A 14,600-nucleotide genomic window follows, 5' to 3' on the forward strand; every position below is an offset into this window, starting at 1 on the left:
GACACATTGCATGCTTCTCTTTCCAAGTTGTATCATCAACCTGATACAAAAGCAATGACACCATGAAGACAGAACATGACTCTTAGCAGGTCCTTAAAGACGTTTATTGGACACTAGTCAGAGGGCACATGCCATATCTGCAAATAAAAATGAAACCGTATGAAGGTGTTACAAAAGGAGGCAAGCCGGGGAACAAGAACAGTTTGTTTATTGAACGCTGCAAAATGTTGATGCTGTTCTAATCAAAGTATTTCAAAGTGATTCACTTTGATTCCAATCCTAAGGGTATGTTCCTGCCGGACAGTTAGCTGTATATGTCCGGTCTGAATTTTCGCTCAGAAAATCTGCTGAAAATTACAGTACAAGATTTCTACAAATAAGAAGAAACTTGAAACAGAAAATGACCTGCAGTGCTGATCAGGAAAAAAATGAGTCTGATGACTAGAGCTGGCCGGATCTGGACTGTAAAAGTCCGGATCCACACTTTTTCAAAGTTTCCCGGGTGCCGAGCCCGGGATTCTGGCTGTTTGATCCGGATCCAGCACTCAAGAAGTTAAAAAAAAAAAAAAAAGATTGAAAACAAGAATGAAGCCAGCACTTCATACTTACAGAGGCTCCATTACAGCTGTAAACTGCTCCCACGCGGCTGTATGCTGCTCCTGGGGCCTGTGAAGATGTAATTTACCCTCTCACTGTATATGCTGTGATACTATGTCATGATATGCATATTTCCCTGGTTGTATTAGTTGTAATTCATGTATTTCCTTGGGGGAGCTACTGATCTCAATGTGTCTCTCTCATACAATTGTAGTCTTGGCATCTAATGTGATTATGTAAATAGCCTGTCCTCTTCTTTCCAGAGTTGTGTATCTAATCTGTAATTGCATTGGCCAGTGAAGGAATAGTCATTGTTCTGCACAGCAGGGGATCCCTTCATCTACTGTGGCTGGCAGACATATCGGAGCCCTGTGATGGACCAAACCATTGATGATAGGATGTGTGACCCCCCCACCCCCTGAACATGGTGGGCTGGTCAAGGAGCACAGACAATGCATTTCCCTTTTTGTAACTTCAGAGTGAGCTAAAACTTGAAGGGAGCAGGAGCTCCAGCCTGTGTGGCTGTGGACACGGACGGAGCTAGGCCTGTGTGGCGGCCCGTGGGATTGTGTGGAACTCTTTGGACTACTGTAAGGACGATTGCTTTGTTATCCGGTCCGAGGATTGTCGGGAAGGGCCCCCGAATCTGTTTTACGTGGACTTATCGTGTGCTGTTCCAGTGTTCTTGTGAATAAACCTGTTGGATCGTTCCTCGGCCTGTTGTCTCTCCTTGCTCTGCTGTACACCCCGTCACAAACTGGTTGGCAGCGCTGGGATCAGAGCAGAAGGAATGGAGGACAATGGCTCAACATCAGGAACCAGCACTGCAGAGTACAAGACCTGGACTTTGGGGAGCCTGCAATCAAAGGCCCGTGAAGTAGGAGTTCGTTTCAAAGGACTCTCCAAGGAGCAGCTGATTGAGGCGCTAGGAGTCTGCTCGCAAAATGACGTGGAGGAAGGATCCTCGCAGCAAAGGGAGGAAAGACGGGAGCTGGAGGTAAATACCCAAAAAAGTCAATGGATTGTGTGGTACATGGAAAAGATGGCACTGCTTGGAGATGAGGCCACCATAGAAGATAAGAGGGAGGCCATGCGTGGAGCTGAAGAGAAGGAGCGCAGGATGGAGGAGATGGCATTGCTGGATAAGCAGCTCGCTGTGGAAGCCGCGAGAGGTTCCAGACAGACTGTAACCCCAGCACCCATCATGAGGGAACTTCCCAGAGTGTCCCGCAAAGACTTCAAGCAGTTTAATGAGGCTGCTGGTGACATTGAGGGCTTCTTCCAGGACTTTGAGCATCAGTGTCGATTAATGGAAGTCCCAGAAAGGGAGCGCGTCCGGCATCTGGTTGGGCTCCTAGAGGGGGGAGCTGCTGAAGCCTATAGAGCTATGGACCCTCGGTGGAACTGTGAGTATGCGGAGATTAAACAGACTATTCTAGAACATTATGCTGTAACGCCAGACACTTACAGGACTCAGTTCCGTGCTTTAGCCTGTGATGGGGAAGTGTCTTTTAAGATATATGCTCATAGACTCAAACAAATATGTAATCGCTGGCTGGAGGCAGAGGAGGCCTTATCTTGGGAGACCTTCCTGCAGGTCATCCTAAAAGAACAATTCTTTGCCCAGTGCCCCGCTGAGATCCGGGAATGGGTGCGTGAGAGAAAACCAGCGACAGTGGAGGAAGCTGCTGCTCTCGCTGATGAGGCTCTCACCATCAAGCCTCAGTGGAGGATTCTGTTGGAGGATGGAGAGACGCCTAACAGCTCCACAACACCGGATGCCCCCAGTTATTCTGTCCCCATTGTTCCCCGTTCCTCTAAGCCACCACATGTTGATACCCGTGTTAATGTGCCTCCAGTTGCTTCTACTGCACTTTCTGGAATACGCCGGGGAGAGGAAGTAACAGAGCGCAGGTGTTATGTTTGTAGGCATCCCGGGCATTTGCAGGCCTCATGCCCAGCCAGGCCATGGAGGAATCATCCTCAAACCCCTACAGCACCTTCAGGTGGGAGCCGGCCTCCAAGTTCCCCTACCCCTTACCCAAGAGGACGCCTTGGATGGAGGGAGACCCAGCTCAGATGCTATCAATGTGGACAGCCAGGGCATCGGCAAGTCTCCTGCCCAGCTGTTCAAATGAGGACTGATCCTGCACCCAATCGGATTGTTAATTATTTACAGCCCAGTGCCATGGAGGAAGATGTGGCACCGTTATGTGAGGACTGGCCTAGTGACTCAGCCCATGTTGCACCACCAGGAGTTTACGGGGTGCGACCTGCAGTTATGACGACTTCTGCTCATCGAGGTAAGCACTTGCAGGAGGTTGTGCTGGATAGACAGAGACTTGTTGGATTTTGTGACTCGGGTGCTTTCCTCACACTGGCTGATCCCCGAGTGGTTCGACCTGAGGCAATCCATAGAGGACCTGGGATTGTCATTGAACTGGCTGGTGGACAATGGAGGACTATTCCCACAGCCACTGTGGATCTGAACTTTGGTTTTGGGGTCAAGCGATGTGTGGTTGGGGTGATGGGTGGTCTGCCTGCAGCTGTTCTCCTGGGCAATGATGTGGGAGAGCTACGATGCCAATTCGTGGCTGCATGAAGCCACATGTAAGTAACGCTCTGCCTGTGTGTACTTAACCAGTGACCTGTAGAGGTCCCTAGTACGTACACAAGTTGGGAGGGGGAGGGATTGTGAAGATGTAATTTACCCTCTCACTGTATATGCTGTGATACTATGTCATGATATGCATATTTCCCTGGTTGTATTAGTTGTAATTCATGTATTTCCTTGGGGGAGCTACTGATCTCAATGTGTCTCTCTCATACAATTGTAGTCTTGGCATCTAATGTGATTATGTAAATAGCCTGTCCTCTTCTTTCCAGAGTTGTGTATCTAATCTGTAATTGCATTGGCCAGTGAAGGAATAGTCATTGTTCTGCACAGCAGGGGATCCCATCATCTACTGTGGCTGGCAGACATATCGGAGCCCTGTGATGGACCAAACCATTGATGATAGGATGTGTGACCCCCCCCACCCCCTGAACATGGTGGGCTGGTCAAGGAGCACAGACAATGCATTTCCCTTTTTGTAACTTCAGAGTGAGCTAAAACTTGAAGGGAGCAGGAGCTCCAGCCTGTGTGGCTGTGGACACGGACGGAGCTAGGCCTGTGTGGCGGCCCGTGGGATTGTGTGGAACTCTTTGGACTACTGTAAGGACGATTGCTTTGTTATCCGGTCCGAGGATTGTCGGGAAGGGCCCCCGAATCTGTTTTACGTGGACTTATCGTGTGCTGTTCCAGTGTTCTTGTGAATAAACCTGTTGGATCGTTCCTCGGCCTGTTGTCTCTCCTTGCTCTGCTGTACACCCCGTCACAGGGCCTCCTCTCATAATTGCTTGTCCATATGCACTCAGCACTGCTTTCCCCGCCCACTGGTCGGCCTTGCCTCTGTGATTGGTTGCAGTCAGACGTACCCCCAGCCTGTGTGACGGCATCTGACTTCAATCTGTCATTGCGACTGATTCATTCTCTGAAGCTCACAGCGAGCGGTCGTGCTCTATGGCTGCTCGCTGTGACAGATGTAGCAGAGCTGGAATCGTTGTTGGACCTCGTGTGGATTACGTCGGACCTGCAGGGGTGTATTGGGGTTAATAAAGTGGTGAAAGAAGGTGGGTTTTGTATTTTATTCAAAATAAAGGATTTTTTCAGTGTCTGTTTATTTACGGTTACTTAGGCTGCTTTCACACCTCCGGTTTTAGCAGAGCCGGCCAATCCCGCTCTAAAACCTAAGCAACGGATGCGGCGACAAAACCGCATCCTTTGCATACGTTTTTTACATGCAGCCCGTCCGGTTTTTGCCGCTTGCGGCAGGCTACTGGGCATGCGCAGTGGAAAAAAAACGCATGCGGCAGCCGGATGCGGTGTTTGTCGCAGGACTCCGCATCCGGCGTCCATAGGTATGCGTTGGAAAAAGCGCCGCATCGGCCGGATCCGGCGCGATGCGTTTTTTTCTGCCGGACAAAAAAAATGCCATCCAGCCGCCGCATCGGCTAAATCTGCTGCATGCGGCAAAAAACGGATGGAACGCAAGCCCATGTGGCACAATACGGCTCTAATGTAAGTCTATGCAAAAAAAACCGCAACCGGCGGCAAAAAAAAACGGTTGCAGTTTTTCTGCAAAGCGCCGGATTGTGCCGCACAGGAAAAAACGGATGTGTGAAAGCAGCCTTACTGATTAGGAACGGGGTGTGATAGACGCTGCCATTACTAATCCAGGACTTAGTGGCTGCTGTGGGCTGCCACTAACTCCTTATTAACCCAATTGCCACCGCACCAGGGCAATCAGGAAGAGCGAGGTAAAGCTCTGTGATTGTCACATCTAATGGATGCGATCATTCCGGGCAGCTGGAGGCTGATATTTTTAGGCTTGACCTGCCTAGCCTGAGAATACCAGCCCCAGCTGTCAGCTTTATCTTGGCTAGGTATCAAAATTGGGGAGAGCCGCATGTTGTTTTTTTTATTTATTTAGATAAAAGAAAAACAAACGCATGCGGTTTCCCTTAGGCCAAAATCACATTTGCGAGGAACTTGGATGAGTCTCGAATCGCATCACCCAGCATGGCCGCACAAACTCTTCTGACAGGAGCGGGTTGGCTGCATGTTGTTCTATGCAGCTGCACGCTCGTGTGTGGCCGTGTCGGGTGATGCAATGCAAAACTCGCGCAAGTGTGACTCAGACAGTGCGCTCACAAAAACCATATGTCTCGCATTGCATCACCTGGCAGCCGCACACTCTCCGGACACGAGCGTGTGTGGAGCCCCGCCTTACCTTCCGGTTGCCTCAGGGTCTTCAGGGACTCCACGTGCTGGGATTCTTCTGACAACAGGCAGGTCAGGTTAACTTCAATGGGAATCGTGACGCCACTCTCGGTAATTGCGGTCAGGGGGTGACCGCCACTGCGGTTTAGGGAGCGCCTGGGCCTGATGGTAGATGCAGTCAGTTGTTGTGGCCTCCCGATAGTGAGGCTGGCCCCAGGGCCCAGTGTAAGTGTGTAGTACCACAGGTCGCAGAAGAACTCACACGCAAGCAGCAATGTCTTTCAGGGTTTTTACTCACTTTCAGATGGTAGCTGTGAGTCAACCCGGGCGATGCTATGATGAACCAGTTGGAACCAGGTATCCCTTCCGCTGATGTAGGTGTGACTGCTAACTCGCCTTCCTAGCCCTTCTTGTTTGGGGTGACTCCCTACTTGTAGTATTGCGGGGATCACCCAGGGAAGTTGCAACTGCCGTTCTCCCCTTTCTGGCCCGTTTGCTGGCAGCGTGGACCAAGGTTAAGATGGCTCCAGGCTCAATCCTCCTTATGGGCCCCCTCGTTGCTGCTGATGCTGCGGACTCTGTGTGGATGGTGAGGCACATACAGTGCCCTCACCAGCTGGTTTGGCAGGCTAAGTAAATGGGTTTGGTCTACCGGTAGTCTCCTTACTCAGCCACCTCTGCACTAGGTGGATTTCAGGCAGCACCACTGGGTAGCCTCTCTCCCCCCGCCAGCAGCCACTACAGGTGCAGGGTCTGAGCGTGTCCTGATCTTCTACTCCACACCTCAGACGCGGCTCCTCCACTCCTGCTCCTCTGGCTGCCACTGCACAACTCCCTGTCTCCAGTCCCACTACCCACCACTAGCTGGGATGTGAGGGCTACGCCCCCTCCCTGGCACTGCCCAGGGGTCCCCTCTAAGCTGTGTGTATGTCCTGGTTACTAAGGGTACCTTCACACTTTAGCGATGCAGAAGCGATCCGACCAGCGATCTGACCTGGTCAGGATCGCTGCTGCATCGCTACATGGTCGCTGGTGAGCTGTCAAACAGGCAGATCTCACCAGCGACCAGTGACCAGCCCCCAGCCAGCAGCGACGTGCAAGCGACGCTGCACTTGCACGGAGCCGGCGTCTGGAAGCTGCGGACACTGGTAACTAAGGTAAACATCGGGTATGGTTACCCGATGTTTACCTTAGTTACCAGCTCACACCGCTTAACTTAGCGTGTGCAGGGAGCAGGAGCCGGCACTGGCAGCGTGAGAGCTGCGGAGGCTGGTAACGAAGGTAAATATCGGGTAACTACCTTGGTTACCCGATGTTTACCTTGGTTACAGCTTACCGCAGGCTGTCAGATGCCGGCTCCTGCTCCCTGCACATTCAGGATTGTTGCTCTCTCGCTGTCACACACAGCGATGTGTGCTTATCAGCGGGAGAGCAACAATAAAAAAATGAACCAGGGCTGTGTGTAACGAGCAGCGATCTCACAGCAGGGGCCAGATCGCTGCTCAGTGTCACACACGAGATCGCTAATGAGGTCACAAAAAACGTGACTCAGCAGCGATCTCAGTAGCGATCTCGCTGTGTGTGAAGTACCCCTTAGTGTCTGTGTGTCTGCACCCTAGTCAGCCTCTGGGATTGCCTGTTTTGTACTGACCCAGCATGGGTGCAATACTCAGTGGTGCCTGACCAGTTCAGGGGTGCCACACGTGCAGCTGCATAGAACTAAATGCAGCTGACCCCCTCCTGAGAGGAGAGTGTGCGGCTGCCGGGTGACGCAATGCGAGACTAGCGCAAGTGTGACTCTGGCCTTACGGTGTGCTCACACGAGCCGTATGACTCGCTTGAGTATCGGATCATATCACCCAGCACCGCTGCACACTCTCTGGACACGAGCGTGCAGCTGCATAGAAATACATGCAGATGCACGCTCCTGTCAGGAGAGCGATTGGCTTCCGGGTGATGTAATACGAGACTCATCCGATTCATACGCTCATGTGAGTGTAGCCTTATTTTGATACAGAGCTATGATAAAGCCCAACAGTTGGGAGCCGCAGCCTGTAGTGCCTTGGGCATTATCTGTGCTGGTATCAGAATATGGGGGGACCCTGCACCGATTGTTTTATTCATTTATTTTTATACCATGATACTGAGCCGCAGACATTTGCACTGCTTTCTCCACCAACCGGCCGTCCTGGGCCTGTGATTGGTTGCAGCCAGTGACACTCTACCACTCAGGGTGGGGGCGCATCTAACTGCAACCAATTACATGCGCCGGTGGGTGGGAAAAGCAGGGAATATTCAATGAATGTTAATTGTTGGCTCCGGAAGGGAAAGCGTAACCTGGAAGCAGCTTGCTGCCATGACGGCTCTTCGGTGAGTACAACACGTGCGGTCCTACCACCATATCCCTTCTACTAACATTTTTAATCTCCGGATTCTGGTTCCCATAGACTTATATGGTGACCAAATTCCGGCCTGGATCTGGGATTTTTGTTAAATTTAGCAGGGACCCGCCAGTCCCGGTTTTCTGCACCTCCGCCCAGTTCTACTGATGACACTTGTCACTACATTAGGGCTGCTTCTCACTTGCGAGTTTCTCGCAGTAGAGCAATGCGAGAAAATCTCGCATTGGAATCGGACACATGTTAGTGAATGATTCAGCTCTCATCTGCGATTTTTTTCTCAGTCCAAATCGGACTGAGAAAAAAATCGCAGCATGCTGCTTTTTTGCGAGTTTCTACTGCGAGTTTCTCCAATGCAAGTCTATGGGAGCATGTAAATAATCGGATGTCACGGGACGGCACTCACACCATCCTAGTGACATCCGATTTTCTAAATACATTTCTCGCATGTTTCCTAAAACACTGGAAACGAGCGATGTCTCCCAATGTCTGTCAATCACTATTCTCTGTCAGTCGGTCTCTCCCTCTCGGTCTCTATTCTCTCTCTGTCGGTCCGTCACTATCTATGTCCCTCTCTCACAGTCTGTCGGTCAGTTTCCCCCCCTCTCTCATACTTACCGTTCCCCGATCTCCGGCGCGGCGCTGCACGGCTGTCACACTGCTGCAGCGGCTTTTCCTCTTTTGAAAAAGCCGGCCGCTCATTAAACAATCTCGTATTCCCTGCTTTCCCCGCCCACAGGCGCCTATGATTGGTTGCAGTGAGACACGCCCCCACGCTGAGTGACAGCTGTCTCACTGCACCCAATCACAGCAGCCGGTGGGCGGGTCTATACTGTGCAGTGAAATAAATAAATAAATAATTAAAAAAAATGGCGTGCGGTCCCCCCCAATTTTAATACCAGCCAGATAAAGCCATACGGCTGAAGGCTGGTATTCTCAGGATGGGGAGCTCCACGTTATGGGGAGCCCCCCAGCCTAACAATATCAGCCAACAGCCGCCCAGAATTGCCGCATACATTATATGCGACAGTTCTGGGACTGTACCCGGCTCTTCCCGATTTGCCCTGGTGCGTTGGCAAATCGGGGTAATAAGGAGTTAATGGCAGCCCATAGCTGCCACTAAATCCTAGATTAATCATGTCAGGCGTCTATGAGACACCCTCCATGATTAATCTGTAAGTTACAGTAAATAAACACACACACACATGAAAAAATCCTTTATTAGAAATAAAAAACACAAACACATTCCCTCATTACCAATTTAATAAGCCCCAAAAAGCCCTCCATATCCGGCGTACTCCACGGACCTCCAGCGTCGCTTCCAGCATGAAGGTGACAGGAGCTGCAGAAGACACCGCCGCTCCAGTCACCTCCAAGCAGCAACTGAGGTGAGTAGCGCGATCTGCTGAGGTGTCACTGAGGTTAATCGCTGTCACCGCTGGATCCAGTGACAGCGGGTAACCTCAGTGACAGCTCAGCTGATCGCGCTACTCACCTCAGTTGCTGCTTGGAGGTGACCGGAGCGGCGGTGTCTTCTGCAGCTCCTGTCACCTTCATGCTGGAAGCGACGCTGGAGGTCCGTGGAGTACGCCGGACATGGAGGGCTTTTTGGGGCTTATTAAATTGGTAATGAGGGAATTTGTTTGTGTTTTTTATTTCTAATAAAGGATTTTTTCATGTGTGTGTGTGTTTATTTACTGTAATTTACAGATTAATCATGGAGGGTGTCTCATAGACGCCTGACATGATTAATCTAGGACTTATTGGCAGCTATGGGCTGCCAATAACTCCTTATTACCCCGATTTGCCAACGCACCAGGGCAAATCGGGAAGAGCCGGGTACAGTCCCAGAACTGTCGCATATAATGTATGCGGCAATTCTGGGCGGCTGTTGGCTGATATTGTTAGGCTGGGGGGCTCCCCATAACGTGGAGCTCCCCATCCTGAGAATACCAGCCTTCAGCCGTATGGCTTTATCTGGCTGGTATTAAAATTGGGGGGGACCGCACGCCATTTTTTTTAATTATTTAATTATTTATTTCACTGCACAGTATAGACCCGCCCACCGACTGCTGTGATTGGGTGCAGTGTGACACCTGTCACTCAGCGTGGGGGCGTGTCTCACTGCAACCAATCATAGGCGCCTGTGGGCGGGGAAAGCAGGGAATACGAGATTGTTTAATGAGCGGCCGGCTTTTTCAAAATAGTAAAAGCCGCAGGAGCAGTGTGAATGCCGTGCAGCGCGGCGCCGGGGATCGGTGAGTATGAGAGAGGGCTGCTAACTTCAGTCACTCAGGGGATTAGCGGTCACCGGTGAGTCCTTCACTGGTGACCGCTAATCAGGACGCGGCACAGACAGAGCCGCAGCATGACAATGAAATCGGGTTAAGTTCACCCGAGTTCATTCTGACAGTGCGGCTCTGTCTGTGTCTGCTGGCATCTGCCGTTCAGCTCTGCTACATGGCTGTCTGTGTCTGCTGTCAGCGGCCATGTAGCAGCGCTGAATGGCAGATGACATAGTAAAAAATACGCATTACACACGCATTACACACACGCTAGTAAAATCTCAGAAATAGCATCGCACTTGCGTTGCACTCGCACCTAACGTGAACTAAAATCAGCCGAGTTTTTTTCAGCCCAGTCGGACCGATTTTACTCGCATAGATGTGTTTCCACCCTTACGCTCACATCTGCCACAGTCTAAGTTTAGGCCTGTGCAGGTGGTCTTTGAACTTCCCTACTATGGGTCCTATAATGCGCTGGCACCATTTAAGCAGACGTCTGTGCTAACCCATGTGCAGTACAGGACTTGGCACAATCTTTAGTGGAGCAGAACAAAGAGTGCCTGCCCTTCAACTGTGTAGGTGCTAGATTTGTGGCAATTTGTAGATGACTAGCACATGTAGAGGAGATGCTGAGAAAGTGAAAAGTCCCTCGGACAGGACTGAGGAGGTACTTTATAGTAGGGGCAGTTCAGCGTTTAGGAACAGGTCGACAGACTGCAGTAATAGAGCAGATAAAGTGTGGCTTTAGTTTGTAATGGGAAAACCTGGTGACAGAATCCCTTTAAATCAGCATGTCTAATTACTCATATAATCTGGGACTGTGATGTGGATTCCGTTATAAATGCACACTACAACGAAGATGTGAACAGAGGCTTAAAGGGAATTTGTCACCAGGTTTTTGCTACCCTACCTGAGAGCAGCACAACGTAGAGACAGAGATCCTGATGCCAGGAATGAATGCTCAGCTCTGTATAACCCTTCCCACACCACTGATTGGTCGCTTTCTGCCTTTGGCAGCTTTCTGCGTACACTGTACAATCGGTGGTGGTGGTAGGGGCTTATACGGAGCTCATGAATTTGAAGGACTACATAGCAGCAGGGTTAATAGTCCTCAAGAAATAAAATGTTTTATCAGCAGGACTTTATTATTTACTACTCTAAGCAGCCCAGTAAGTGAGATATCGCTGGAATCAGGGTATCTGTCTCTACATTTTGCTGTTCTTAGATTAGGAGGCAAAAACTTGGTGACAGGGTTCCCTTTAATACCCCCATACACATTGTAGCCTTCTGACAGTCTAATATGCATAGGCACCTTTTCTCTGACAGATGATGTTGGGAGAGATACGAGCAGAGAAGTTTGTAATTGAATGTCTGACACTTATTTTATTCAGAAGATAAACTGATGCCAGAGTGATGTGGCTGCAGCTTTATTCTGTGCTCTCCTTTGAAAACCCATGAATGTTCAGGTATAGCTGGTACTGGGATAGGTAGCCATGGGTGAATAGAGCTATATACTGTGCAAGTTAATGATTGATTCTTGTTTAGTTGATTGCGGAGGAACAATCTGATACTTTTAGGTAATAAGGAAACTTCCCGCCACCACTAGAGGGCGCTTCCTGCATACTGTTAGGCCTCGTGCGCATGCTGCGGTTTTTTGTCACGGACTTGCTGCATAAATTGCTGCAGAAAATGTTCATAACCTTTCTGCAGCCATTTCCCTGCAAAACCTATGGTAAAAAAAAGGTCTTTTTTTCCCCTACAGGTTTGCTGCAGAATTTCTGCAGCAAATAGAATTAGCATGTCACTTATTTTCTGCAGGTACCTGGGGGTTTTGCCATAGATAATGGTAAAAAACCGCAGGGACCAAGCTGCGGAAAAACCGTGCCAAAAACGCGGTTGCGGTTTTACCGCGGTTTTTGCCGTGGGTGCGATATTCTGCCAGAGGGTGCGGATTTTTCTAGTCCATTTTCTAGCGAGCACATAGCCTTATACACTTATTCCAATTCTAAATGCCACCACAAGTATTAAAATAAAGTCAGCAGATATTAGCTGACCATCCAATGTGTATGAGAGCTTCTAGCAGTAACACGTGGTTAAAGGGAAGGTGTCATGTTTTTTTATTTTTGTATTAATAATAGTGATTATGAAATCAAGTATTTTTAATACAAAATTAAATTGTTTATTTAGTTTTTATTTAATTCTATTGTTACTGAGGCAGTGGGGGCTGCCATCTTGGATCTGCTGTGTGTAACGACAGTTACTTGCTTCAAATACGGCAGCCCCTGTGTATAGAAGACTGTTGTCGTGCTGTGACCCTATGGCTGGGGCCACACGGGGATTACTGCGATCCCCTTGCATGACACTCGGCTCACGGTGGCAGTACAGCAGAGCCGAGTGTCATGCATGTGTCCTTGCTACTGAGGTCCGTTCGTGCGAGCAGACATCAGCTACGGGGGACGGGCCGGCACTCAGGAGGGGTGGGAGGGATTTCTCTCCCTCTCTCCGCCGTAGCCGGCTATTGCCATTCTCGCACTGCACTAGCGGTACACTGGTGTAATGCGAGTGCAGTGCGATTTTTCTCTCGCCCCATTCACTTGAATGGGTGCGAGAGAAAGAGTCTCGCATTACAGTCGCAGCATGCTGCGATTGTTTTCTCAGTCCGATTAGGCCTGAGAAAATAATCGCTCATGTGTGCTGACACACAGGCTAATATTGGTCCGAGGGGAATGCGATGTTTTATTGCACTCCACTCGCACCGTTTTTCTCGCCGTGTGGCTTATGCCTATCTCCTGCACTTTGTCTGCTTCCTGCTGTGACCTGGACATGCCCCCTGAGCTGTCCAGATCACAGCAGAGGGAGGAGATCACCACCATCTTTGTGAAGCTCACAGCGTATGCTGTGTGGTGTACTTTCCCCGTCACCCGGCGGGATGTGTGAGTACAGATGCCGGGTCGCTGCTGCTACACCCCCCCCTTCACCACTGCTGCTATCACCCTCTTTCCACCTACCCTCCACCCCGCCACTGCCACTCTCTCCTCTCGTCGCTTCCCCGCCACCGCTTCAGCCACCACTTCAGCCCCCGCTCTCCAGCTCAGCGGGGTGCAGCATACTGAGAAGCGGGGGGGGGAGCGTGCGTGCGGCAGGGCATTTAGGGGGGGGTGTGCGCGGCAGAGCATTGCAGGCAGGTGTGCATATTGCAGAGTGGCATGCAGAGCGCTATGTGGGGAGCACTATGCAGCTGTCCTTGGTGACAATTTAGACATTAGGATCACTTTGTGGTCACCATCAAAATGGCTCCGCACTGTGATCCTAAACTTCATTCTCTCTTATCCTGTTGGAAACACGCAGATTGGGAGGGGGAGGTGACATCACACACTGGAGAGCAGATTACACCCACTTTTACTGCAGCTGTAATGTGAGCTAGTTCCACAGTAGCTCTGCAGCAGGATTTCAGCAGCTGCTCCACCTAGTGTTTGAGTGGAAAATATCAAACTTTTAATATTTTTTTTTTTATGTTTTGCTCAATTAAAACCAAATAATATTTAAACAAAACATTAAAACTTTACATTTTTTCAGTTATTGAATTTTTTTTTGAATGACACCTTCTCTTTCAGCTGAACCTTCATGTATATAAAAGAGAGCACTAATACAACAGCTATTGCGTGTATTTAATCAGTTTAACAGCTCCTGAGTACAGGGAACCTGAATGTTTGTGTTTAAAAATGGATATCTGTTCTTTGTAAAGAAATCAGTCAGCAATTTTTTACCTACAAGGGTAAAGGGAGAAGGTGGAGTGTCACTTAATTTCTAATTTTTTTTATTTATTTATATAGATTACCCCTTTATCAGCATACAGCATCCTACTAAAGAAGCATGGCTTATTCCTTGAAGTGAATGCACATGGAGAAATAGTGGACAGCTTTCATGACCCAGATGGAAGTGTAACATGGGCAATAAGTGACATCTACGAGCACCAAGGAAAGCTCTATTTGGGGAACACAGATTTGCCCTTCCTGGTAGTTTTCTCACAATAAGCAGTGCACAATGGTGAGATAATGGGTTGCGTTTGTGACATTATTAGTGAGCTTTTTATAACCGCTTTTAAATGGATTCCTGTTACGTATGACATGTAGTGCATTACCTTGTATTATGCAGGACACAGTATTTTTTTTATTTTTGTAATAAAATGTTAAATATGTCGATGTTTTATTTGCTATGTTACCTCATTTTCAGGAGTGTGATGAAAAGGCTCGAGTGACCGCTTGTGAAATGTGCTTTTCTGTGTATACAGCTCTGTATTTTTATGCTCTAATGCTTTCCTTGGAAACAGCGAATGAAGCTTAAATAATACATGCTTAATATCTAAACACAGTCACCCTTGGAAAAAAAAAATACAATCTTCATTTCCTGGGGTGTCCCTCCCAGTAATACATTGGTGATTCTGCTACTTGCACTTTTTTATGGTTCAGTACATCATTATTCCTGGGATTTCCCCCC

The 14,600-nt window shown here is 49.2% G+C and overlaps 1 protein-coding gene across 1 annotated transcript in view; it reads left to right on the forward strand.

The window, feature by feature from the left end:
- The window catches only part of LOC142301456 (adipocyte plasma membrane-associated protein-like), a 68,526-nt gene extending 54,241 nt beyond the window's left edge, over positions 1 to 14,285 (forward strand). Inside the window, exon 9 of the mRNA XM_075342459.1 lies at positions 13,937 to 14,285. Coding sequence (XP_075198574.1) covers positions 13,937 to 14,137 — 201 coding nt within the window. The 3' untranslated portion in view covers positions 14,138 to 14,285. The remainder of the gene's footprint in view (positions 1 to 13,936) is intronic.
- The last annotated feature ends 315 nt before the right edge of the window (positions 14,286 to 14,600 follow it).

The sequence above is a fragment of the Anomaloglossus baeobatrachus genome, chromosome 4, assembly GCF_048569485.1.
Source record: "Anomaloglossus baeobatrachus isolate aAnoBae1 chromosome 4, aAnoBae1.hap1, whole genome shotgun sequence".
In the NCBI taxonomy this organism is placed as follows: Eukaryota; Metazoa; Chordata; class Amphibia; order Anura; family Aromobatidae; genus Anomaloglossus; species Anomaloglossus baeobatrachus.